The sequence below is a fragment of the Myotis lucifugus genome, unplaced genomic scaffold (genome assembly GCF_000147115.1).
Source record: "Myotis lucifugus unplaced genomic scaffold, Myoluc2.0 scaffold_3, whole genome shotgun sequence".
Lineage (NCBI taxonomy): Eukaryota > Metazoa > Chordata > Mammalia > Chiroptera > Vespertilionidae > Myotis > Myotis lucifugus.
In genome coordinates, this window is record NW_005871051.1 from 27,607,423 (window position 1) to 27,633,565 (window position 26,143).

A 26,143-nucleotide genomic window follows, 5' to 3' on the forward strand; every position below is an offset into this window, starting at 1 on the left:
AAAAAAATTTTTTTATTGTGCTTTTGCTTAAGAAAGCTTAGACTAACCCAAGGTCACAAAGATTTTCTACTCTGTTTTCTTCCAGAAGTTTTATAGTTTTAGGATTTATATTTAGGTTCCCCTTCCTTTTCAAACACTATTTTCTTGGGCCCAGAACTTTCTTTTGGAAAACAATTCCAGTAACAGACCTACCTGAGAAGGTTTGGGATGGAGTTTGTCCTGGGAGCCTTTCCAGGCATGGTGCCCCCCAGGAACCATCTGAAGAGCAGGTATCAGCGTCAGAAGCTGCCCCAGGAGTGGCTTTTAAATACATATGAGGCTTTCCTGGCTTAAGACTTGGCATGAAAGTGAAGATTATATCTTCCCAAAGAAGGTGCTGATGATAAGAGAAAACCCTCTAAACTTTCTAGATAATTCCTCTGACTGCTGCACAAAATCAGGACAGTGAGTGGTGCCAAGCACAGGGCTTTGCCGATTACATGCAAACACCCATGTCGGTGACTCACTCAATCACACTTTAATCTTATAACCGAGAGGCTTTTAAAAATTATAGTCAACAAGGCAGCTTGCTAGTTATGACTGCCATTGAAATCGGGTTTTCCTCAGAACAGCTGGAGTATGATGAGGTGGGAAGAGAGCCTGATGTGGATGCGAGGCCAAGGATTGCTTGCCTGGGAAGGACGTGCAGCTAACGTTTGATAGAAATCTGTGAAAGGACCAACCTCAGCCAAGCAAAGTAAAGGCCTGCCATCTTTCATCCATGGGAAAAGGCTCTGCAGCAAAAACACTCAGAAAACAACATTGATTGTCGGCTTGTGTCGGTCATTGCACAACAGATTAGCCACCGCATCTCCCAGAAATGCCTGGTCCTGATTGTGATCCTTGCTGGATCCGAGGAGCCAGAGGAGATTCCTGTCTTAGTAAAAGAGAGCAGTTGAGAGCAGGTTGGGAATGGCTTTTCCAAGGATGTTCCAGGCAGGACAGAGCAGAGGTTTGGTATGTCTGGAATGTGTAGGCTGTTGGCGTGGCTGTGTCATAGGAAGGGCTTATGGGGTGGCTGGGAAATGTCATTAGAGATGTAAGTAACCAGGGATCTTGTTTGCTTTGCACTGAAATATAAGTGTTTTTAATTCAACTTGCTACCATTGAAGGATTTTACATATGGGAGTGATGGGATGGACTTGTGTTTTCGAAAGTTCTCTCTGGAAACTCTAGAGAGAAAGAATTGGAAGGAGTCAAGGTGAACATCAAGGAAGCGAGTTGGGTAGCTGTAGCAGTAATCCAGGACAGCCCTGCCTTGAGATCATACAGCTGACAGGAAAGCCCAGACGAGAGGTACTGAGGAAGTGGAATCAGAATCCAGGAAGTGGAGATGGGGCGTTTGGATACTCCTGGGTTTCTCTGACTGGGCAGCTGGCTGGTTATGGTGTCACCCAGGAGAGTCTCCCCACACCCTGGGAGGAAGAGCAGGCACGAGGTGGGGACCCTGTGGGCTTGAGGTACATTGGGGTCATTTGCTTAAAGAACCCACGAGGCAGGTGGCCATGGAAGTCTGGTGTGCCTCTACCTCTGCCATAGGTTTCTCTTCTGTTCCAGTTAAGTGAGCATTTCTGGAAGCACTAGGAACATGCGTACCTTCCAAAGTACAGTGAGTAGGACTAGAAACAATATAAAGACCAGTGCAAGAGGCTGTGGTGAGCACACACAGGGACTGAGGAACAGCACGTGGCACATCTCTGTCCCCCCACTGCGAGCGAGGACGCCAGAGGAGCACTTGGGGCTGCATGGAGCTGAGGAAAGCAGCACCATTAGCTCGGTCCTGCTGCTGCCCTCCACCTTCCCTCCTTCCCTCTTCCCAGCTGAGCCCTCTCACTGGTTAAAAAAAAATAAAATAAAAGGAGTGAATTTACTCCCAGTCCTTTTGAAACCCAACATGTCAGTGATAGATGAGGCGGTATTCATTAACTTCAAAGGAGAAAGAGTGAGTGAGTGAATGTGGGCCACGGGAGTTGAAAAGTCCAAGGGAACAGGAGACACATGGGGTGACCCCACTGTCAGGAGGAGTGCCCTCAATCCCACCCCTGCTGGTGCCATGCAAAGGCACAGACAATGCCACTTTTAATAAATCACGAAGGATCCTGAATACCCATTTTTGTCCGTTTTCAATGGGCCTTGGGCATATTGCTTAAGATATAGTCAGCCATTTGTGCTGGGTTCCCAGCTACTCAAAGTGCTCTCTCGACTATGTAATGGAGTCTTTGCATATGTGATTTGGGGGGAGATTTCTTCAGATTTCTGTAGCAAGTCATAGTAAAGGTGACATCATGGGCAGTGCGGGCCATTGTCATCCTTCACACATGCAGCCTTTGAGTGATGCTGAGCTTTGTGGGGTATCCATGCAGCACCTAATTCAATCACACATCTGACCCTTGCCTCTCTTTGGCACTGTCCCACTCTGTGCTCAGTGTGCTGCTGGGGCCTCCGCACAAACCCTGGCTGTCCTCTGGAGGCATTGGTGCTAAACTGAGAGCCGGGGCCATTTTTTCCCACTTTCAGAATTCTCGGCCCCCTGGTGACATTGGCATGGGGAGTGGCTGCTTATTCTCATGAGGGTGTGCCCATGGAGATGCCTGTTGGAAGGGCCTTTTAAAAGTCCCCACTTGTTTCCACGGTGGAACAAAGGAAAGAATAACCTGGGGTCATTGAAGGGCTGGAGTGGTCATTTCCTTAATCGTCTGTGACTGTTAAGAGCCTGGTTTTCTATAAAGAGACACAGCAGACTTCCTTGGCTTATTATTAATAATAACAAACAGCTAGAATGTATGGAGCACCTGCCTCTTGCCAAGTGCTTTCATGTGTTACCTTATTCAGTCCTAAACCTTATACCCATTTTTACAGATGAGGAAACTGACTAGGGTTAAGTAACTTGTCAAAAGTCACATCGCTAGAAGTGGCAGAACTAGGATAGAAACAGTCCTTATTCAGAACTGTGCTCAACAAGGGCTTGCTTGCCGAATTGTAACATGGAACCAAAGGAACATCTCTTCTGAGGCTTTCATTTTACAGATGAAATGACATAGGACTAGACCAGCCGTGGGCAAACTGCGGCCCGCGGGCCGGATCCGGCCTGTTTGAAATGAATAAAACTAAAAAAAAAAAAAGACTGTACCCTTTTATGTAATGATGTTTACTTTGAATTTATATTAGTTCACACAAACACTCCATCCATGCTTTTGTTCCGGCCCTCTGGTCCAGTTTAAGAACCCATTGTGGCCCTCGAGTCAAAAAGTTTGCCCACCCCTGGACTAGACACACATTGCACCAATAGATAGGGGCCCATGACTTCAGTAATAGAAATTGGCTCTATGGTGCTCTCTTCGGCAGCACATATACTAAAATTGGAATGATACAGATAAGATTAGCATGGCCCCTGCGCAAGGATGACGCACAAATTCGTGAAGCGCTCCATATTTTAAAAAAAGAAAAAGAAATTGGCTCTATGAACCCCAACCCATTTTTTCAGTAGGATAATAATAGATCCTATATTAATTGTAGTTTTTGTTGTTATTGCTTCTTTAATTTTTTTTTCTTCCTGCCATCCATTATTTTTACTAGCTGACTGGTATTTCTTCTCTTAGCCATTTGCATACCCTGTGAAGCCCTTGGCTCTGGTTCTGGTTTTATTACTAACTACCTGTGTGACAGAGGCATGTCAACCAGAGGGTAGTTCATTGAACTGGAAAAGTAGAACCAACCCATCTCTCTCTTTCTCACTTGCTGTCACTTGAGTGGGCTTACCTGGCAGGACACTAAAGGAGGCAGGCCCACCCAGCATTCACTTCCTCCAGTCCAGCTTCTCCACCTGAAACTGGGCAGGTCGGTCTGCCCAGCCTCCCCGCTGGACAGAAAGAGTCCCCACCTTGTTCTTCAATAGTGCCTTTGCCGGTGAGCCTAGGGAGGCTGAACACCCTTTGCTGTCCTTCATCTATCGGATTCTAGATGAGAGAAGTAAATTTTGGAGCCCCTTGTTTGTGGGATAAGAAATTGCAGGTGTTGCCCAATGGGAAGTGTTACATGGATTTGGGTTCCATTTCTGGGTCTGGCAAGTGTTGCCTGATCTTGGGTAGGCAAGTTACCTCCCCTCTCTGAGCCTCAGTTCCTCATCTTTAAAACAGAAGTAGTGGTACCTGTACACATGAAGTCCTCAGCACCATGTCTGGTTGAGTATGGAACCTGTTATTCCTACTACTTATTGCAGAGCCCTACATCACCTTTACGGTGGAAATCCTTTACAGTGGGGCCTTGACTTACGAGTGTCCCGACTAATGAGTTTTTCGAGATAAGAGCCGTCTCTCGTCCGATTTTTTGCTTTGAGTTTCGAGCTAAAATTCGGGTTACGAGCCAGCTTCAGATACCCCACCGCTAGCTGGCGCAGCGAACGTCACAGTGAATGCCACAACATCAGCCCAGTATCACGTGTCTCACTTGTTCACTTTTTGATTTGACATATGAGTAATTTGAGTTACGAGCTCCGTCATGGAATGAATTAAACTCGTAAGTCAAGGTCCCACTGTATTTAACAAAGGCTTGTGGGGGATCACCAAGAGTAACCAATTGGGAGCTTATAATCTGTAATAGTTTAATATACAGCTACATACATGTTCCAACTTGAGGATAAATGAAAAGAATCAGACCATGATAGAAGCAATGTTTTTATATCAGACTGTCAGAGCCAGCCCCTTGCCTTGCTCTAGCACAGTGGTTCTCAACCTTCCTAATGCCGTGACCCTTTAATACAGTTCCTCATGTTGTGGTGACCCCCAACCATAACATTATTTTCGTTGCTACTTCATAACTGTAATTTTGCTACTGTTATGAATCGTAATGTAAATATCTGATATGCAGGATGTATTTTCATTGTTACAAATTGAACATAATGAAAGCATAGTGATTAATCACAAAAACAATATGTAATTATATGTGTGTTTTCTGATGGTCTTAGGCGACCCCTGTGAAAGGGTCGTTCGACCCCAAAGGGGTCGCGACCCACAGGTTGAGAACCGCTGCTCTAGCAGGTCGTTGTGGCCTCTTCCTTTCCCAAGGAGAGATTTACTGACAAGTTGGTGTCGGTGCAGAGGTACTGGGCAGCCTCCATGTTGAGGCATCTGCCAACCTTGCAGGCTCTTCAAAGCTTCTCTTTTGAGTAGTGAGCCTCGTGTAGGGCACAGCAGCCCCCCTACCTGCTGCTGCAGGAGACCTGGTCACCAGAAAATACAGTGGGGCTGCCCTGTGATAGGAGCCCGTATCAGCACAGCCGACAGCACTGTAAATGCCGGTGGGGCTGTCCAAGCAGACAGGTGATGCTTTGAAGCATCATGTCCTCCTGCTGAGTGCCACAGTGCTCCTGCACATGGAGAAGTGGCTTCCAAAGCACTGCTCCAGCTCAGGTTTCATGGTGATCATACTTGGAACTGTGGAGTCCCAGTCAGCGTGTGCCAGTGTGTCATCTTCTAAATTGTGATCTCAACTCATTTTAAGAAATAAACCCAGGCTTATTACATCAGGAACATTTACAGAATGTTTGCCATAGCCAGGTACTATTCTAATGTGGTTTTCCTCATTTAATTTTCACAACAACCCTATGAAGTAGGTACTATTATCCCCATTTTCCAGATGAGAAAACTGAGGTACAGTCACTTGCCTGGGCTTACTAGTAGACAGCTAATAGGAAGTGAAGACAGAATTCAAAATTATACTGCCCAAAGAGGCCGCACCTTTACTTCTAATCTGTGTGGCCTCCCTGCATTGATATTGTGTATACCTTCCTTATACAGTAGGCCAGTGTCCCAGGCAGGGGGGTCACAGCAAAAGTAGGAACTCATAGGAAGGGAATTTTGGAAGTCTAATGGGCAGAAAGTTAGACCAGAGGGTCCCCAAATCTCTGCAGAGCATAAGAACCTCTGCCTGGCCCTGAGTCCAGCCCAGACCCCTAAAGAGACTATACAAAGGTTGAAAGGAAAACAAGTTCTGCTTAATAAAAATGTTCCCCTAAAGTTACTAAAAAACTTTTTTTTTAACATTTAACATTATGTCTAGTTTCTTAAATGATTTTCAATTATGTTTGATTATCCAATGATTCTCTATTTACCAAAGCTAATTTTTCTGGTAGTAAGGCAAATAGAAATGCCGTTCATTTTCCTTCTTACTGGATCCTGGCATTTTCTAACACCCTCAACTAAACTCTTTAAATTTTTTTAGTTATGCATCTCAACTTAGCTGTAAACTTATTTTTTACTTCCTTTAAACTTCACAATACCATAATTTTTTTGGTTTTTACCATAATTAGAATGGTATCTATTAGGTTTATAGGTTGTTCTATAAAGAAAAGGGCTGTTTAAATTATTTTGGATGAGAATAGGAACCTGAGGTATGGGCTTCCAGGTATGGGCCTCCTAGGTGTCCCTTCCAGATTGTTCTGAGCAATTCAGATCAACAGGCATTTTGTGCCTGGATGGCAGTGGACAGCTATTATGCCAGGAGGTGCTGCTGAGCCCGCTGCCTCAGGTTGATAAGCTGAAGTCAGATTGCAGGAGCAGGGGAGAGGGGCAGACTGGCTGCCCTAGGACCAGAAAAGCCCTTAGAATATTGTCCTGGTATATATTGTCCAGACATTTGACCTTGTCTGGGAGGAAGGAAGTAGAATTATCATGAATCATGTCACGAACTTTGTCAGTTACTCTTGGCCACATCAGACAGCATTAAGTAGTAAAATTCTCAACTGTCACTTATTTCTCATTAAAACATCCAAAGATGGGAGCACTGGTCCGTCTGAATTCTCAGAGCTTCTGTTCTCACAGACTTAGCAGGGGCATATCACAAGTGCTTTCTTCCAATAAACCTAGAAAATATCTCACATTTGTCCATAAAACAGACCTTAACAATGGCCAAAGAGGAACTCAGTTCCATGTTACAGGTAGGAAGGCTAAGGCCAGCAGAACCCCACCACCACCCTGAAGTCTGGGAGAGAACAGAGACAGGCCCAGCACTGCTGGCTCCCAGCTTGGAGTTACATAACTCCCGAATCCTCAAGTCCCTAGAAACTGAGGCCAATTCCCTGGAAGATCATTTTGTTCTCTCCTGTTTTTTCAAGAGTAGAGCCAGCCTGATTACGGCTCTGAGGATTGTACAAGACCATCCTGTTTTCTCTCTTCCATAAACTGAAATGCCTACCATCATGCTCATTGTTTCATCAGATTGTATTCAAGTTTGCCTGGATCTCAGTTTTAATTTTGGCTTATATTTTGAAGAACCTTATTTTATTTATATACATCCTCATCCATCTCCAAAAATGGTTTGAGAACACTTAGAACAAAGAAAATGACCCATGAAATGAATGCAATAGAAAGAAAGACAATCAGGAAAGGAGGCAGAAGGATCCTGTTTTGTGGGGGAGGGAAATTTTCATAAGGTTACTTTTATAACAAGCCTCATTCCTAGCTCTCAAAGCACTTTCTCATGTAAGGCTTGATATTGGGGACATTAAATGTCATAGTGGACAGATTTTTACATTTATGGCAAATGAAGAAGGAGGTTTTATAAGGCTATTTCTTAAAACAAACTTTGGTGAAAATTGAAGGATGATTAAAACAGCTCCATGGCCTGGCTGGTGTTGCTTGGTGGTTGGGCATCGACCTATGAACTAGGAGATCACAGATCAATTCCCGGTCAGGGTACATGCCTGGGTTGCAGTCTTGATCCTCAGTAGCGGGTGTGCAGGAGGCAGCGGATCGAGGATTCTCTCATCATTGATGTTTCTATCTCTCCCTTTGCCTTACTCACTGAAATAAATAAAAGTATATTAAAACAAACAAACAAACAAAAAACTTAAGGAAGGCAAGTGAGCTCTGAGCAAGCTCATGTCCACATACATAACTTGCCTGCAGCCTCACTTGCCTCCAAGGGAAGCTTAGAGCATCTCCTTGTGTGGCTGGTGGCCTCTCACCAGGCTGCCTCCTCCCTGCTGGGTGTGGAGTAGAAGCAGCGAGCAGACTCTGATGCTGGAGGCTCTGCAAGGTCTGCAGTGGGGAGATTTTCCACTGTGTGGGCAGGGCCTCAAGCTTTAGAAAGCAGATAGCTAGCTGGCAGAACTGATATCTTCTAAATGCAAAGGGACCCAGATGACATCTCCCCTCCGTGGAAGGGCCAGGTGCCGTCACCACAGTTAGCACTGGCACTTCCCCGTAGAAGCAGCTTTGGGCAACTCCAGTCCCTGAACAGTGGTTGATCTGAAATGATCCCAGAGCTCTGAGCTGGCAATGTCCCAGCACAGTCACCCTCGTTGGCCATGAAAATCATAAAAAATGCTTCAGCTGTGGGTAGGATGAGCAAGCAGATAAGTTGCAAGTCTCTGCCTTCATATGTGACACATGCAGACTTGCTCACCATGCTTTGTAGTCATGTCGGCCAGAAATGTAGGGGCAACAGTGTAGCTCAGTAACCAGGTAAGGCCTCATCAGGAAAGCTAGGCTGTTCTGCTAAAGAAGACCCTGGGATGGGGAATGAGCTCTTCTGGGCTGTTCTCAGTAATAGAAGCAGAAGTAATGTGGGGCAGTGGTCAGCAGAGCCCTACCACCCTGGCCTTGCTGGTGAGCGATGAAGTGACCCTCAGAAGAGGAGGCAGCCTGAGAGGTGGGCAGGAGAAGCCAGGCTTCTCTCCTGGGACTAGCTTGTTGACGGAAGCAAACAGAATAAACTTACATGCTTGGCCTCTGAGGCTCCTAACTGAAGAGCAGCCTTTCGTATGGGTTGACTATAGCTCTGGAGACAGGCGGTTTTTCTTCTGAGCAAATAAAACCTCAGCATTGAAGAATCCTTGTCCTGTCATTTTTAACCGTAATGAGAATAGAACGAGCCTCTGGAACAAGGTGCAATGGAGTCAGGAGAAGTGGCCTTAAGTGAAAACACAGCTGTGGGGTTTACAGACGGTGCGCGGGGAGGCGTCATCCAGTGGGAGCGGCCAGCCCCACTATAGACTTTCCAACACTAATGAATCGGGAACTCCATGCTGAACAGGATTGAGTTGATGGGTCCCTGTGCCAGCAGATGGATGTATTTTTCTTGAAAGACCAAGGTGCCAGCAATCTCCATGATTACGTTACTGGAGCAAGGTTCTTTTTTGTGGTTTGTGAAGTTGAGCGTCAGGACTGCAGGATTCTCTTGCTCTTTCTCACTCTTATTTTTTCCAGGTCAGAACCAGAGCCTGGGGTGGGGAGGAAAATCCTGCTGAATGAGCAAGTTCTTTCTTAAAAAGCTCTCTCCAAGTCCAAAAAGACTTCAGTGGACTTAGGAGAAAGAAACTTAATACATTGCCATAGAATCGTTGTGAACCAAGTAAAAGCCAAGTCCACAGCATCTTTGTCTTATAAAAGAAAGCAAAGAGGAGATGGAAAAAAAGAAATAATGCTTAGGAAATCCAAACCAAACAAGGAAAACTAAAGAAGAAAAACTAAAGATCACCTCAGAGAATGTGAAGATTTCCTTCTAATAAGATTTTTCAATTACAAAACCAGGCTCAGGTAGAAGTTACTTTTCTGTTCTTTCTAAGTGCCATAAATGGCATACCTGAAATGTTTGAACTAGGACGGGGTTTGCCACTTTCAGCTTGAGAGAGAGTTGGACACTCTGCAAGACTAGTGGACTGTGTGGGGAAGAGTCAACCATGTAGCGGCTGGAGGCTTCCCAGGCTGGTCCTTGACCTGCGTTTGAACCTTGGTCCTAATAGCTAGCAGATTGAAGCAAGCTCACAGGCCTCCCAGAGAACCCATGTTGGTTTGAACTCGAGCAAGCTTGGCCACAGAATAGCACTTTTTTTTTACCAGCTACCTCTCTCAATGTACCCCTGTCAGAGGAACTCAGAGCTGGACTCCAAGGTCACGCTGCTCAATGATGGAGCAGCCTGCAAGTACCATCCAGGCCAAGGTCAGAGAGAGAACTGGTTGTCCACCAGAGTTCATCTTGGAGCTGTTGTGGACAAGACAGGCAACTCCTAGACTTCTTAGTGCATGTTTTGCCCATCCAAGGTCAGGCCAGGTGTTTTCAAAAGCAGCGCAAGTTCTGAGCTGGTACCTTCCTTAGCTGATGGAGTTTAGTGCCAAGTGGCCTGAGTATAATGTTCTTCAGGAACGTGGCTGTTTGGGAAAGCCAACTATGACCTGAACAGATTGAAGACTGACTTGTTTATGAGCCCAGGGCACGCCATGACTAGCCACCCTTTCCTGGTTAGCCTCATGAATGTGATCTGGCCGTTGGCTTCACTGGGTTGGCCTCCAAAGTAAGGTCACATTTCCTTTAATGGTTACATTCAGTGACTCTGTGCACCCCTCTCCTGCTTAGCCCAGGGCATTTGTTCTTCCCCTTAGGTTTCCCTGAAGGGTCTTCCTCAAGCAATGTCTGAGAATTCTGAGGAATACTTAGTCCTGAATCAGCCATCCTTGTTGCTCATCTATTGCCACCTGCTGGGAGGATGGCCCTGTTGCCTCTCTTGTCCTCATCCCACCAGCCCTCTGCTCTCCCGAGGGTCCTCACCGCTGCCACTCACCCGAGAGCCTCAGCTCACCCATACGGCCAGTCTCTTGGGGGCCCATGTCATAGCACAAGAGCTAGTCAGAAGGGGTCCCAGCAGGAGTCTCATACTCTCGCTGTCCTGAACCTGCCCTCCTTGCTGATCTAGCATGAACCCCTGAAAGTAGAAGACTCTTCCATTTCCTGCCCAAGGGAGGTGGCCTGTCCTTTGTCCAGAGGAAAACCTTTTGTCAACTAGACCCATCTAAAGGCCTCCTTCCTCTGCTGGAGGAGTGGCCTGTGACTGCCCTTGGGTTCCTTCACTGTCTTCCCTCCTCACTCAGTACCAGGAATGCTGTGCAGTCAGAATGGTCTGGTTGATTGGGGCGGACTCTTCTCCTGCTTGACATGGCAGCTGCCTCTGGAAAGGGAAAGACAGACCTCAGGACATCTCATAAGACTTTCCAGGCTGCAGCTCTCCACGGATGGGTCCCTGCAGGCCCTAGTTAGAGCCGCAAGGATACAGATGGCAGCCTGGCTCATAGGACACAGTCAGTAACTACTGTTGAGTGAAGGACTGTGTGTGCCTCTTCAAAAGCACTGGTGAGAGGGGAGCACCTGGCCATTGAGAGAATTTGAGCCACTGCTTGTCGTCTAGTGGCACAGTTACTGAGTGGGGGTAGATGTGAGGCAAAATTTTCTTACTGAAGCAAAAGGAGAAATAACAAACTCGGGTAAAATTGGATGACTAAAGGTCTGTTGGACCAGATCAAAATGTGCCAACGGGCACAGCAGCCTGCAGGGGGCATGGCTCTGTGTCTGTAAATCAGTGACTGGAACACCTTGGTGTACAGGACGATGCTCCAACCAACTGAGCCATGCCAAGGCCTACTGCCATTTTGATATTGTACCTTCCCATCTTTCTTCTATGCAGTCTTTGATATTTACATAGTCTTCTTGTATATAATCAAGTATGCATCTGTTGTTGTTTTGTGTGTGTGTGTGTGTGTGTTTTCATCTAATCCAGATATTTTCCCAGGTTAATAAAAATTCTTCATAAACAGTGTAACGGCTGCATACTATTCTGCATGTGACTCTGGTAAAGTTTATTTAACCTTTCTGCTGTTGCTGGTCTTTCACAGTCTTTCCAGCAAATAATACTGAGGTGAACAGTTTTGAAAAAAAAAAAAAAAACTTTTCCTCCTACATTTATAATAATTTTTCTAAGACATAAATTCATAACTTGAATCATTGAGTCAAATAATTTAAAAATTTCTAAGCAGTACAGTCTTTGAAGCAGACCAGATGGTTATAGACCTGACCTTAGCTGCAGAGGGGGAGATAAAGAGAAAAGGGTTTAATAGATTTTTGAAATAATTATTTTCTGTTTTACTGAAGGAGGTCTGGGAAGAACCAGCAGTGCTCTGTAGGGAAAACACACCTTTAACTTGAAGTTTCTGGCTTTGTGATGGGCTTGTTTCTGTTTTTGTATTTTCATGTGGGTCAGTAAGAGGACATACCATTCCTACCAGCTTGTTTCCCTCTAAGGAAGAGAAAACTCATCCAGTATCTAATGATGCAGATCATTAGCTATGTTAACAGCCTTGCAGTTAGAAAAAAAGTTATAATATTATATCCTTCTAATGTGCAGTTGATTTTAGTGAAAATTTCCCTAGCAATTTAAAAACCCAGTGAATTTGTAAACCTAGTAACTGGCTCTGCATTTGGAAATGTTAAAGCTGCCACAGTCACCTGGGCTCTAGGAGGACACACAGAACCTCCCGGAGCTCTGGCTCCTCAACGACACAGACGGAGTTCTACACTCACCTGAGCACCACCCACCCCAGCCCCTCTGGGATCCAGAAAGGGAGACTTCATTACCAGAGTTCTTATTCCTGATCGTCCCTAACCAGAGAGAGCTAATGAGTGCCTCCAAGTTAACATGTCCGAAATCAAACTTTTGACTCCCTATCCATATCCAAGTTCAGCAATGGAACAACCACCTGCCTGGTTGTTGAAATCAACGTCTTCACTACTACCGAACATCAAGTCCATCAGTATATCCTGTCAATTCTACTTCTAAAAGTTCACTTCAAAGATAGATCTCAAATTGTTCATTTCTGTCCATCTTGCCTGCCCGCCCTCTATGCCCAGCCCCCATCACCGCTCACCTGCTCTTCTCAGCAGCCTTCTACAGGGCTCCTGCTTGGCTCTCTCCCCTGCAGTCTGGTCTCTACATGGTAGCCAGAGGGATCTTGGTAAAACATAACTTTGATCATATCCATCCCTTCCTTAAAACATGTCATAGTCCAGTGATGGCGAACCTTTTGAGCTCGGCGTGTCAGCATTTTGAAAAACCCTAACTTAACTCTGGTGCCGTGTCACATATAGAAATTTTTTGATATTTGCAACCATAGTAAAACAAAGATTTATATTTTTGATATTTATTTTATATATTCAAATGCCATTTAACAAAGAAAAATCAACCAAAAAAATGAGTTCACGTGTCACCTCTGACACGCGTGTCATAGGTTCGCCATCACTGTCATAGTCCTTCCTTTGCTATTAAAGTAAAGGCCAAAATTTCTAATGTAGCCAAGAGGGTCCTGCATTTTCTGCCCTGGCCTTCCTCTGCTGCATCACTGTGCATTGTGTCCCCTGTAAGCGAGTTCTGGCTTCCCAGCCATCCTTCAAGTCCTGGAACTCCTGCACCTGGCCTCTGTGCTCTGTGCCAAGGAGAACCATCTGCTCCCCCCATTCTTCCTCCCTATGGTCCAGGTAACGCTCTCCTTCTTTCCTCAGTCCTAGTCTAGGTCCAGTTATTTACTTTTATAGAAACATGGGAGTTTTTTCCTGCTTCAGAGGACCTATTTTAATTTGAAGTTTTTTATATCTATAGTCATTAGTTTATGTGATTGATGTCCATCTTCTGCACTGGACTATAAGATCCGTGAATGAGGCCGCTTTCTGCCACTGTTCACTGTTCTTTCCCCGTCAGTCAGATCAGTGTCACAAAGTAGGTGCTTAATAAATAATTGGTTGCATGCCAAATGAACAGTAGAGTCCTGGTAACAACAGTGTCCCTGTGAGGCATGGGCTGTTCCCAGAAGTGGCAGGCCCAGGTTCTCCACAATACATCAGCTGAAGGGAGTTTGATTTTGCTTTCTTTTTTTTTTAAATTTCACCTATCAGAATGAATAGAGCATGCTGCCTAAATCTTACTTGTTTTTCTCTTCTCTCTTTATTCAGCTGAAGCTTGCTTTCACTCTGGACCATGAGACTGGATTGCCTCAAGGATGTCACATCTACGAGTACCGCGACAGCAACAAGTAAGCCACTCAGTGGAAAGGGAGTCACCTTGCTGTGTCCTGCAGGGGTAGCACCTGTGAGCTTTCTTATACTGGGCTTCTCCTACAAAGAGATTGTCAGGGAGACAATCACACTTTTCATGACTATACTAGAAAATAGGTGGCAGGAAAATATTTCTCCTTTTGCCCGTAAACAGAGAACTTGAAGTGCTTGTATAAGAGCAGCTGTGATGTTTGACTTGTGTGTCCCGAAGCAGACCTTCCTTTCCAGGCTCCAGCTGTTCTCCAGACCCGCCCTGCTTTGTCTCCAGCCATGTGCCTGCTAATTTGGTTCACTCTGTGACTTCGGCTCTCGTTGACGTTGTCTGATTACACTTATGTTTGCAGGTTTTGTTGTAATTGTCTACCTCGTGAATTTTGTAGTTGGGGGATTTCTGAGAACTTCTAGAGATTTAACCTGGTGGCCTTATCAGAAGAGGTGCATACTTCCATAGCCCCGCCTTTCTTCCCGGCAGACTGATCTGTGACTATGTGTTTCTGTCTGTGAGACAGTAAAAGTGGTGGTGAGCAGGCAAAGGGAATATGCCTTGATGATGACAATGATGATGGTAAATAAGACGTCAGCCACCATTGAGAAACTCTGCTGGGGGTTAGGACAGTACTGGAACATTACACTTGCTATCCAGTTTAATCCTCATAACAACCTGAAGACTTCTCTTTTACCATAGATGCTGCCAAAGCGAGCACTTGAGTTTCCTTTTGTTATTGTTGTATTTGCAGAAGCTTGGGTCAAGGGCACTTGCTCACGGTCACTGGCCACAGCTGTTTGAGGCAGAGTCACATTATCATGTTTACTCTGGGGAGAGAATAGATAACCTGTTGTCCCAAGTTGCTACCTTGGAAACTCCAGTCAGTGACAAGAACAGTCTCAATATGGACTTGAGGACAACATGCCCTGGTCTGAATGTTTAAATATCTAAGCTATTAATTTTATGCAGTGAAAGGAATCAAATAGTCATACTCCAGTGGGATTGTACATTACCTTCCAAAGGGAAACCCATGTCTTCCTCAGAGCTCTTGCTTTGATATGGGTTGAGATGGTTCCTGGGTGCTTCATGATCAAATCTCCACTCAGGTTGCTTTCAAGGCATCATTACCCTTTGTAATTTACGTTTAGGAGGATGTCATTGTGAGCTGTTGTGTACCCTCGGTTCCCACCAAGTTAATTGTTTAGGAAAGGCTGGCCACGCATCCTTTAACACCATCCTCCCTCCTCTTGGACGGCACTGTTCCAGGCTATGTAAGCCATGGTGTTGGAATTACCATCTCAGCTTCTTGTAGTGCTTAATTCAGCAGAGAAGTAGGACTGGACTTCTTTGGAGTCCAGGGACTAGCAGGGACAATTGAGCAAGTCTCTGGGTGATAAGGGCAAGCATCACTCAGGAATAGGAGAAACATAAGCCTCAAGCTGCTTGGCATGCCATTCTGTTACCCTGCTTGTCAGTGCCACCCCATACTCCCTGCTGCTTGCTGGATGGCGGTGGATGGCAGCCCCCATGCATGGAGATCGTGGCAGCAGAAACAGATCTTTATGCCCAGGAGTGTTTACAGACTCCATTTCCTGCCTGATTTTTCACTCCCTGAAACAAAGATTGGCAGGGTTTTGGTTCAGTGGGAGAAGGGCATTGGCCCTCTTCCCTATAAATTCATGTGGTCCAGTGACAACAGCTTAGGTTGTCTTTGAAGCTGAGAGAAGAAAATAGCCTAGCTCTCTTTCTTGGCCCAACCCCTAGCTCCTAGTATTCATATGTATCAGAGTAAGCGATGTTTAGGAGGAGAATTTCGGGGTTCTAAATATAAGTATGCTTTGGCCCCCAAAGACGTGTAAAAGAAAACATTAGTGTAGGAAGCTGGATAGGAAAGTATATGATCCAGGGCCTCAATGGCCTCTCCCTATGGTTCTGTCTTGCTTGTCTTAGAGCAGTGGTCGGCAAACTCATTCGTCAACAGAGCCAAATATCAGCAGTACAACGATTGAAATTTCTTTTGAGAGCCAATTTTTTTCTGCTTAAACTATATAGGTAGGTACATTGTTATTAACTTAATTAGGGTACTCCTAAGGCTTAGGAAGAGCCACACTCAAGGGACCAAAGAGCCACATGTGGCTCGCAAGCCGCAGTTTGCTGACCACGGTCTTAGAGACAACGTTGGGGTTCATTCTCAAAATGTGGACAAATTTCCTAACCTCTCTGAGCCTCAGGTTTCTTCATCTGTTAAGATCAGTGGGACTAAAGATACCTACCTGGCATGATTGTCATGGGATTGAGCAGGAAGACATGTTAAAAAACATCATCACTGACTTAGCATATAGAACGCCCAAAGTAAGTGTTGATTGCCTCTCCTTCCCAAACAGAGAAGTCACCTCATGTACTTTGTTCTGTTTTCCCCTGCCAGCAGGGTTGTGTCCATGAGCGCTGGATGCAGCCTCATCTCTTGATTCGGGAGGAGGCTGGTGCCCCCGCCTCTGACAGCCCTCAGCTGTGTGCGATACACTCTATCCAAAGACAAACTCCTTTTCTCACTTGGAAATTGTGAAGTGAAACACGGAGAACCCCATGAGCTTGACCATGATTTTCTCTTTTCCCCCAGGCTCTGCCTTGTGTTCCTCTGTTCATGGTCAGGGTCATTTCCCCAGGAGTGCCTGAATCCCAGTATTGGTGTAATAGTGATGTTTCAGAAATGAGGATATTCCCTAAGGAACCAAATGACATGAAGGCGGCAGCAGCAGAGAGATGAGGGTCTACATGTGAAAGAAATTAGCTTGATATCTCAGTATTAGTTTGTAATAATTAATTATTAAAACCACTATGTGTTTTGTTCATTTCAGTACTCCTAGTAACTAGCCCAGGACCTGACAAATAATACTTTTTAAAAAAAAAAAAAAAAAGATTAAGACTAGCTTTATTGTGATACTCTTTTCTTTTCTTTTCTTTTTTATCCTCATCCGAGGATATTTTTTTTCATTGATTTTTTAGAGAGTGGAAGGGAGAGGGAGAGTTAAAGAGAAACACCTATGTGAGAGAGACACATCAGTTGGTTGCCTCCTGCATGCCCCAAACCAGGGCCAGGAGCCTGCAACCGAGGCACATGCAGGAGGCAATCAGTCAGTGTGTTTCTCTCACATTAATGTTTCTCTGTCTTTCCCTCTCCCTTCTGCTCTCCCTAAAAATCAATGGAAAAATATCCTCGGGTGAGGATTTGAAAAAAAAAAAAAGAAGAAGAAAAAGAAGAAGAAGAAGAATGATAGGAGCTCCTGCCTCCCAACTGCCCACAGCTCACCAGCACTGGGCTATGGGCTTCCCCCGTTATCTCTAGTTTCAAAACCACTCAAGACAGACTTACTATCACAGTTTTACAGATTACAAACCAAAAACATATTACGACTGAGAGTCGGAGAGGTTAACCTGCCCAAGGTCATACTGTGGTCAAGAGCAGAGCCTGAACTTTATCCTGGCTCTAGCAGATTCCAAAGCCCATGTCACCTGCCTTTCTCTCCACAGCTTAGAGATCGAGGGAGCTCTGATTCTAGCCTCTGCTAAGCTGACCTTCCCTAGAAGCTTCTTGTCTGGAAACTCTGGGATTTCTAATCCCTGCAGACCTCTGGGTGGGTAGACAGCCTGGTCTGGTGGAATGAGCTCTTGATTTGTCATTGTAAACCTGAGTCTGGCCAGTCACTCTCTGTGGTGGGTCATTGTCCACTCTGTGATGCAGCCTATTAGAAACATGAAGGTGACGATACATCTCAAGGTTGAGGGAGAATGCAACAATGTGATGTGCGATGTGACTGTGGAAACTGTGGTGCTTGCCCTTGTACCTGCCTGAGTGGCCCGTGCACTGTGCCTCGCCCTGGTCCAGAGACTCCCTGACACCCACAGCCTGCTCCCCCACCTCGTTCTTCTTGGGTCGGTGAGTTTGCTAAACAAATGAAACTAAATATTTTGTTTGCCTCGCCAGTTGACTCATCTTGGCACCTTGAAACCTGTGTCATCAGAGCTAATAGCCCACATCTAGAAGCATCAAAGAGAGAGCTTCCTGTGGGACTGATTGTCCTTAGCTGAGGTGCCTCCACCTTCCTAAACCCACACAGAAGGACAGTGTCCCTGCAGCCTTCCAGAGCACAGGGCAGTCTGCTCTCACCTCTGTCCTCTCCTCTCCCCAGCCCGAGGGCACCTCGTAGCTCAGGTCACTGGCCTTTCTGGCAGCAGCCAGGGCTGAGGCAGGGCTCTGGGCCCTTGCAAACCCACCTCGATTCTTTCCTCCAGCCCCTGATCACATAGTCAGCCCTTTCTGGACCTGAGGGATTCCCAGTGTGCTGGCCTGCTTTGGGGGGCCTGGCCTGCTCAGCCTCCCCTCAGTCTGAGGACACTTTTCGTGCAGGCAGGGCAGACCCAGAGGACAAAGCTCAGGGTCACACTGAGAGTCTCCTTCTGTTGTTTTGTTCTCATCATGGAGGCTGTGCTGGGTCAGGTCAGGTGCACGGACAAGTAGACTCCCAGACTGGATTAATGCACAAGAGACGTATGGGGGATGAAGGGAGCACACAGGAATGGTGGGAGGCTGCAGACAGTGGCACCAGCCTGCCCCTGTGAAAGAGAGGGGCGGGGAAAGGAGAGCTGGTGGGCAGGGCCTCAGCCTGTAACCAGGCTCTAAAAAAGCTTTGGCCAGGCCTGTGGCTCATCCTCCAGCCAGAGTTGCTAGTTGGAGGAATCTCACATCCCATGTGGGGGAACAGTCCTGCCTTGAGACCCCTACTATGTTCAGTCACCCTGGGCCACTTCCCCAAATGGAGCTTAAAAAGGAGAAGTGAGTGGGACAAACTACCACCTCCGTTATCATAGTCGAACTCGGAGCCCCAACTGGTCCTCACCCTCAGCTAGCATCTAGCAGGTCTTGGCAGCTTAGCTGTTGGGTGTAACCCAGACCTTCATTGCAAGATTTCTGCGCCCTTGGCTGTCATATCCCTCTCAGGATTAACACATATGACTGTTCACAGTTGGGCAAAGGAGTGTCAGCAGGTTCCCATGGGTTCAACACATCTCTCTCTCTGCCCCTCCTCTGATCTGGGTTGATTATTGCCCCCCGCGCCCATCTCTCCATGGTGATTCTTCCTCTTATCCACTGGAACCTGGATACATGCAGTCAAAGAATCCTGGCAGTAACCATCACTGGTAGTTCAGACCTCTGACCTCTAGTATCTCAGCTCCTTCATCCCCATGGATGTTAGTGAGCCCAGCTCCGTGACTACCTCTCTGTGGTCCTCTCTGGCCTGCAGAGGAATGCTACCACCAAACTCCTTAGTGATGCTGGCGTCTCACTGGTGCATTTCCTTTTTCTTTTCTTTTTTTTCTTTTTTTTTCCCAGAGAGAGGAAGGGAGGAGAGGGAGAGGGAGATAGAAACATCAATAATGAGAGAGAAACATCGGTTGGCTGCCTCCTGCATGCCTCCCACCAGGATTGAGCTAAAAACCCAGGCATGTGCCCTAACCAGGAATCTAACCGTGATCTCCTGGTGCATGGGACGATGCTCAACCACTGCGTCACACCAGCCGGACTCACTGGTACATTTCTGATGACCCTGGTGAAGGGGGTGTCCTGCAGATCCTCCCAAAGAACACAGGCCTCTCTCTCTGGCGGGCCTTGTGCGCTCAGTAATACATCTATTCCAGCTTAGCCCCTCCCCTCAGCCTCTATTCCTACTCAGCTGTTTGCCAGGGCAGTTCATGCCTTTTCACTTTGCTCAGCCTTAGCTGTCACTTTCTCCAGGCTCCCGGGCAGTAGCCTGCCCCATGCCTTAGGGTCTTTGCCAGGGTGCTAAATCCCACATCTCAAGAAATTACCCCCAAATCAATGAATTGTTGCTCATCTGGTCTTATTTCCTGCCCCCCTTATCAAGCCCCTCAATTAGCAACTAATTCTTCTCACTATTGGTACAAAATCTCTTTCCTCCCTTGTCAGGCCCAGCACATCCCCCACTGGATTATACTGGCATTTAACCCTCATTGTGGGCCAGTCAACCGGGAAAGGAGGTGGGAGGCTCCCGAGGAGAGGTACAGGGGCATTGCCAGCCTTCCAAGGGAAGTGGGGGCTGTCATTTTGTAAGTTGCCAGAGGCCCTCCGGCTCTCCCACCTAGCCTTTGACCACTTGCTAAGACTGTCGCTGTCCCCTGCTGAACATCGGCACACCTTACAATAACCAGCCAGCTCCCCAGTTCTGGGCCTCCCAGGCTTTCAGATGCTTCAGTCGTCACACAGTGATCAAAGGCTCTTTCCCAGGTCGTCACTGGTGAATCTCTGAGCAGTTGTGCCACTTCTCTGTGCCAAGGACTCTCCATGTCCCACATACTGCTCAGAAGAGTGTCCCCTTTGCCCGCCAGGTAGTGAGTGAGCCAGTCTCCAGATTCCATCTTTCTGCCTGTTTTTCTCGGATCCGCTCCAGTACCATTTGCGTTAGCTCAGGTCTTCCGAGGAGCAGGTGCCAGGACAGGATTAGATGTGCACCAGATTTATTGAAGGAAGGCCTGTGAGGAACAGAAGGGCAGAGAAGAAAGCAGGGAGAGAGCTTTCAAGTCTGACCCCTAGGGAGGAGCAGGGAGGAGGAGGATGGTAGGAAGAGTCTTAGGTTGCTGTCTGGTTTTCAAAAAGGTTCCCCAGGCTGATGGGAAGTCCTCAAGCCAAAGTTACCCCAGAGTGCTCGGTCCCTGGCCAGGAGCATCCCATGGGATGTGTGGCCTCAATGCAAGTGCAGTGGTGGGTCACAGGGACTGCAGCTGGGCTGTTAGGCAATTGATGCTCCCGTGGCAGGAGCTCCAAGGGGCACCTTTTCATGGCCGTCAACTTGAGGAGAGGGAGCAAGGCTCGGATAAACCCCTGAGTTTAATTTGTTTCCTTCACCACTTGGTTCTTGTCTCCTTCCTTCACCTAAATAAGCTCCGACAACTTCAGACCAACCCCAACACTTGTCAGTATTTGGAAAGGACACTTTGTGTCTATGCTTTGGACCCGAGGCCAGTTCCTCAGGCTAAGCAGTGATGTGACCTGAGAGCCTCCAGACCTCCCGCTGAAACCACCAAGTTAGAAGGAAAAATGCCTTTCTTGTCCTGGGGAAGCCCTTGCTTAGGAGAAAGGGGAGCTGGAAGTCAGGCAGGGGAGGGCTTTGGGGGAAATTGGAAGCAGTGCAGCTGGAGAGAGGTGCCAGAGGTGACCTCATGGGAGCGAGCCTGCAGCTGTGATGGGCATGCTGGAGTTGGCTGGAGTGTGAGTTCACTGTTTCCATCACAGCCTTTTCTGCTGGGCATCACCATGTTAAGTTGCTGTACATCAAGGTGGTGATTGGTGAAGGATGTGCTTCACCTTCCCACACAGAGAAATGGGCGGTGGCTCTTTGTTTCCTCCCATCACCTCACTCCATACAGTGATAGTAATGATATTTTGGATGACAAAATGTAGTGTTCATTTGACCTCAGTTTTTCCTACAGGAAGAGAAGGGGATATGAACACTCCCATCTTATAGAGAGGGCAGCCAGTTCCCTGAGAGGTGCCCTACCCAAGGTCAAGCTGTAAACCGGAGATGGAGCCAGCAGGCTTCTCCCTGGGATACTGCCTCCACCCCATGAAACATGGAGCGAACCTGGGACAGCTCCGCAGAGTGGTGCTGCACTGCTATGGGCTCCGCAGGGAGGGCAGCAAGGCCTAGGTCAGTATGGCTGCCTCCTGTGTTGCTTACATTACCTTGGGGTTACAGTAACCCAGTCTCCCACAAATGTAATGTGGCCAGGGCAGGGAGAAGCTCTTAATGAATTGTGTGCAGCAACACCCTTTCCTGCTGCTGGGAAATGGGGGAGGGACATAGCCTGAAGTCACATTTTAAAGCACTAAATTGCCTCAGCAAAGGATTCCCATGCTGCAGGTCAGGATGCTGAGCCCTTGGTGGCAATCAATAGCTCCTCAGCTCCTGCTGCTTTCTAAGGCTGGACTGATGAGAGTGAGAACATGTGGAAGCCACAGGGGGAGATTGTGCTGGACAGAGGCCATGCAGACACACCAGTGTACATGCAGAGACGCCCTGATCCATGTCTCAGTGTGTGTTAATGTCCACCCCACTCTTTCCCTCCATAGTGCGCACTGGGAAACATTTTTACAATAAACTCACTTCTGTAAAATGTATTTTTAAATTATGACATTAAGAAAGTACAAGAATCTTATGCATCTACTTCAGAAGAGTATTAGAATGAACACACCCACTTAACTATTACCCAAATCAAGAAATAGAACATTTCAGACCCCAACAACTTCCTTTATGCCCTCTCTCTCATCCCAAAGGAATCCATCATCTTAACTCCAAACATGTAGATTAGTTTTGCATGGCTTTGAGCTTTATGTAAATGGAATCATTCAGTATATTCTCTTTTGTGTCTGACCTTTTTCTTTCAGTAGCCATGGTATATCTCAGTCTTTAGATCCTCTTTAATTTTTCTCAATAATGCTTTATAATTTTCTATGTAGAAGTCTTCCTCATCTTTCCTTAGATTACTCCTAGGTATATGATATTTGTGATACTATTTTAAATTGTATTTATAAATCTCCTTTTATCTTTATTGCTGATATATGGAAATATAGTTTATTTTTATTGACCTATATCCAGTGACCTTGTTAAATTTATTTTTTTAATTTAAATAATTTGTTTATAGATTCTTTTTTATTTTCTATTCTAGAGGCCCGGTGCACGAAATTCGGGGGAGGGGGTCCCTCAGCCCGGCCTGCGCCCTCTCACAGTCCAGGACCTCTCGGGGGATGTCCGACTGCCATCGCCACTGTGCTTGCCAGCCATGAGCCCGGCTTCTGGCTGAGCGGTGCTCCCCCTGTGGGAGCGCACTGACCACTGTGGGGCAGCTCCTGCATTGAGTGTCTGCCCCCTGGTGGTCAGTGCGCATCATAGCGACCAGTTGTTCCACCATTGGGCCGAAACTGGCTCTCTGACATCCCCTGAGGGGTTCCGGGTTGCGAGAGGGCGCAGGCCAGGCCGAGGGACCCCACCAGTGGATGATTGGGGCCAGGGAGGGATCGCAGGAGGGCTCCAGGGCATGTTCAGCCCGTCTTGCGCAGTCCTGATCGGCCGGACCCCAGCAGCAAGCTAGCCTACCGGTCGGAGAGTCTGCCCCCTGGTAGTCAGTGCACATCATAGCAAGTGGTTGAGCAGCCTTAGCATATATATCATTAGCATATTACACTTTGGTTGAACAGCTGACTGGATGACCGGACACTTGGCATATTAGGCTTTTATTATATAGGCTACCCAGGCATATCATCTGCAAGTAGTGACAGTTTTACTTTTATTTTACAATTCTCACACCATGTTATTTCTTTTTCTTGCCATATTGTGCTGGGGTCCAACCCCAGCAGGTCCAGGAGTCCCCAAAGCTATGGACGGAGTCGGTGAAGAAGGAATGACATGGAGGCAGCGTTCAGTTGATCAGCATAGCAAGGTTCTCCCGCCAGATTCTGTAGCCATGTTCTCTCGCTAGGTTCTCCGGCCAGGTTCTGTAGCCAGGTTCTCCAGCCAGGTTCTACCCAGGTTCTCCCGCCATGTTCTGTCTAGGTTCTCCAGCCAAGTTCTATAGCCAGGTTCTGTCCAGGATCTTTTGCCATGTTCTCTCCCTAGGTTCTGTCTCTAGGTTCTTTTGCCAGGTTCTCTTGCCAGGATCTCTAGCCAGGATCTATCCAGGTTCTCCTGCCATGTTCTGTGTAGGTTCTGTCTCTAGGTTCTGTATAGGATCTCCAGCCAAGTCCGGTCTCTAGGTTCTGTTTTTAGGTTCTGTCTCTAGGTTCTCTCGCCAGGTTCTCTCGCTAGCTTCTGTTTTTAGGTTCTGTGTTTAGGTTCTGTATAGGATCTCCAGCCAAGTCCTGTCTCTAGGTTCTGTCTCTAGGTTCTTCAGCCAGGTTCTCTCGCTAGCTTCTGTTTCTAGGTTCTGTGTTCTGTGTCTTGTTACATCTGTATTTATACCAGTTGATTTTAATCCTATCAATTTCTATTGCAAAGGTTAGGGCGTTTCTTATCTCCATTCCAGGGAGTAAAGATTATGTAGCTTAAGCGTGATTGTTTGTAGTTAAAGTGATTAACTACCCGCCTGGCACTTAGTTAAGGGGTTTTATCCCCTCCCTAACTTCAGGGGAAAATCCCTACCCGGGGAAACAACCTTTCTCGGAGAGGTGACCTTGGTTAAAACACATAGCGCTAAGGGGAGCAAACATATTAAGAACAGTATGCTATATACGCCAGGTCCCTTGAAACAGCAAGGATGGACCGGCTCCCGGCAATATTGTACTGTGCAGTATTTAATGGAAGTGATGACAGCAAGCATCCATGTCTTGTTTCTGATCTCAGTGAGAAGGGTTTTTTCCACACACTTACTTTTAGATTATGAAAAATTACCCTGGAATTTTCTTTAGTATATACTTGATTTTACTTGTCCCCAAGATGAGCTTTCAATTTGGGAATATTTTTCAGTTTGACATGGCAGTGATGGTTTGTATACTAAGAGCTAGATTAATAGAATCAGTTTTATATTTTAAAGAAAAGGAGCTGATGTTTATCACAAGACCATGGCTCTTTATTTTAACCTTGTGGAGAAGATCTTGCCTTTTCCATTTTACAGAAGGTTCTCGTGGCTGGTACAGGTGAGCAGGAATTCAAAAAAATGTGTTGGATCCAAAGCTCAGACTGTTCTTACTATTCCCAGTTCCCTGGAAGAATATTGAATGTCTAATCCCAAGGTCATCAAAGTATCACTTTTGTCTTAGATCTCTAAGAGAAAAGTTGTTAAACTGCTTCATAGGTATATTTAATATCTTTTCCTTTTCCCTCCTCCACATCTCTTTAAATCAATCGCTGTCATCTGTCCCATCCCACTTTCTCTGATTTCTGTTGCCATGGAAGCAAACTTTAGCTTCTGTTGAGTCTCCCAGGAAAGGAAACCTTCCTACCTCCCTGGAACCTTGAAGGGCTGCACCTGCAGCTCTCCTCAGCCACCTGGCTGAGCCACCCACCAGGCCAGGTACAGGACTTCCCTCATCTCTGCTGCCATGTGTGCTCTTGCCTAATGTCAGAGGATGGAGGTGGCGACTGAGAGCTTTCCTCTCCGTCAGGCTGCTTGGGTCATGGCATAGAACTGTGTATTTTTAAGCTCTTTATAGCCTCAGCTGTCCCAGTTTGAGGATTATGAATCCTGTGCAGTTACACAGACTCTTTCTCTGCTGAGATTTGGAGAGAAGAAGGAAGAGTACAGGGAGAGTAGAGACTCAAACCAACCCTGAGCTGGCAAGATGAGGATGTCCTTGTTATTCTCACAGCCCTCCTTTTGCAGCTCCAATAACTACCCAAGGATGACCCAAGAGATTTCCCTGCAAGGCAGAAAATTCTAGGACACCAGGTTCTCTCTAAACTAACACTTTAGAAATTCTCAAAGACCTTATTAAAGAGAGTAAATGTTTTCTTGGTTGATTTAACACTGGGTTGTATTAAGGAAACAACGTTTTTCCCTCCTTGAGTTAAATTTCTTTTGTACAAGTTGGCCTTTCTCTTTACTCATCTTTTTTGCGCTGACTGCAGTTCTCACCATTCTGGGGAGCCTCCTGGGGCTGCAGCAAGCCAGTGTGACTTAGAGCCCTTCAGTTGTGTGTGTTTTTTTCCCCAGTTGCTTTTTAGCATGTGTTGACATGCTTTGACCCATGAGAGAGGATGGGTACAATTGGCATATTTGTTTCTCTATACCTCTACCTGCCACATCTATACCTTTTTTTCAGAGTTTCCTGGCATGACTCATGCCTCTTACTCTGCCTCTCTGGGTGTTTGTCCATCCACAGATTTGTATCCCAGGTGGAGTGGGCGGGGGCGGGGGCCCGCAAGAAGAGCCTGCTCTTCAGCCCCTAAGGCCAGCTTTTTGAGCAGATGGCTAAGCTGGGCAGTTTTGAAACCCAAGGAGGCCTGCCCCTTTTCAAGACTTTGAGGAGTTCTAGAAGAGGCTGGTGATATCCAGGCTACTCCCCTGTTGATGAACAGGCCCACAGTTCCTGGCAAGTGGACATGTCCCTCTGCCTTCCAGAAAAGGGCAAACTTTTTGACTCGAGGGCCACAATGGGTTCTTAAACTGGCCGGAGGGCCGGAACAACCCCCCTGGTTGCACCCCTTGTGTGAACTAATATAAATTCAACCCTTATCT

General features: G+C 46.6%; 1 protein-coding gene and 1 non-coding gene across 2 annotated transcripts in view; both read left to right on the plus strand.

Moving 5' to 3' along the window:
• Window positions 1–26,143, plus strand: part of DIS3L2 (DIS3 like 3'-5' exoribonuclease 2) — a 304,622-nt gene that overhangs the window by 253,878 nt on the left and 24,601 nt on the right. Inside the window, 1 exon segment of the mRNA XM_014463733.2 lies at window positions 13,810–13,889. Coding sequence (XP_014319219.1) covers window positions 13,810–13,889 — 80 coding nt within the window.
• Window positions 3,369–3,475, plus strand: LOC111828107. The gene has a single exon (XR_002831893.1). It is a non-coding gene; the product is annotated as a U6 spliceosomal RNA (small nuclear RNA).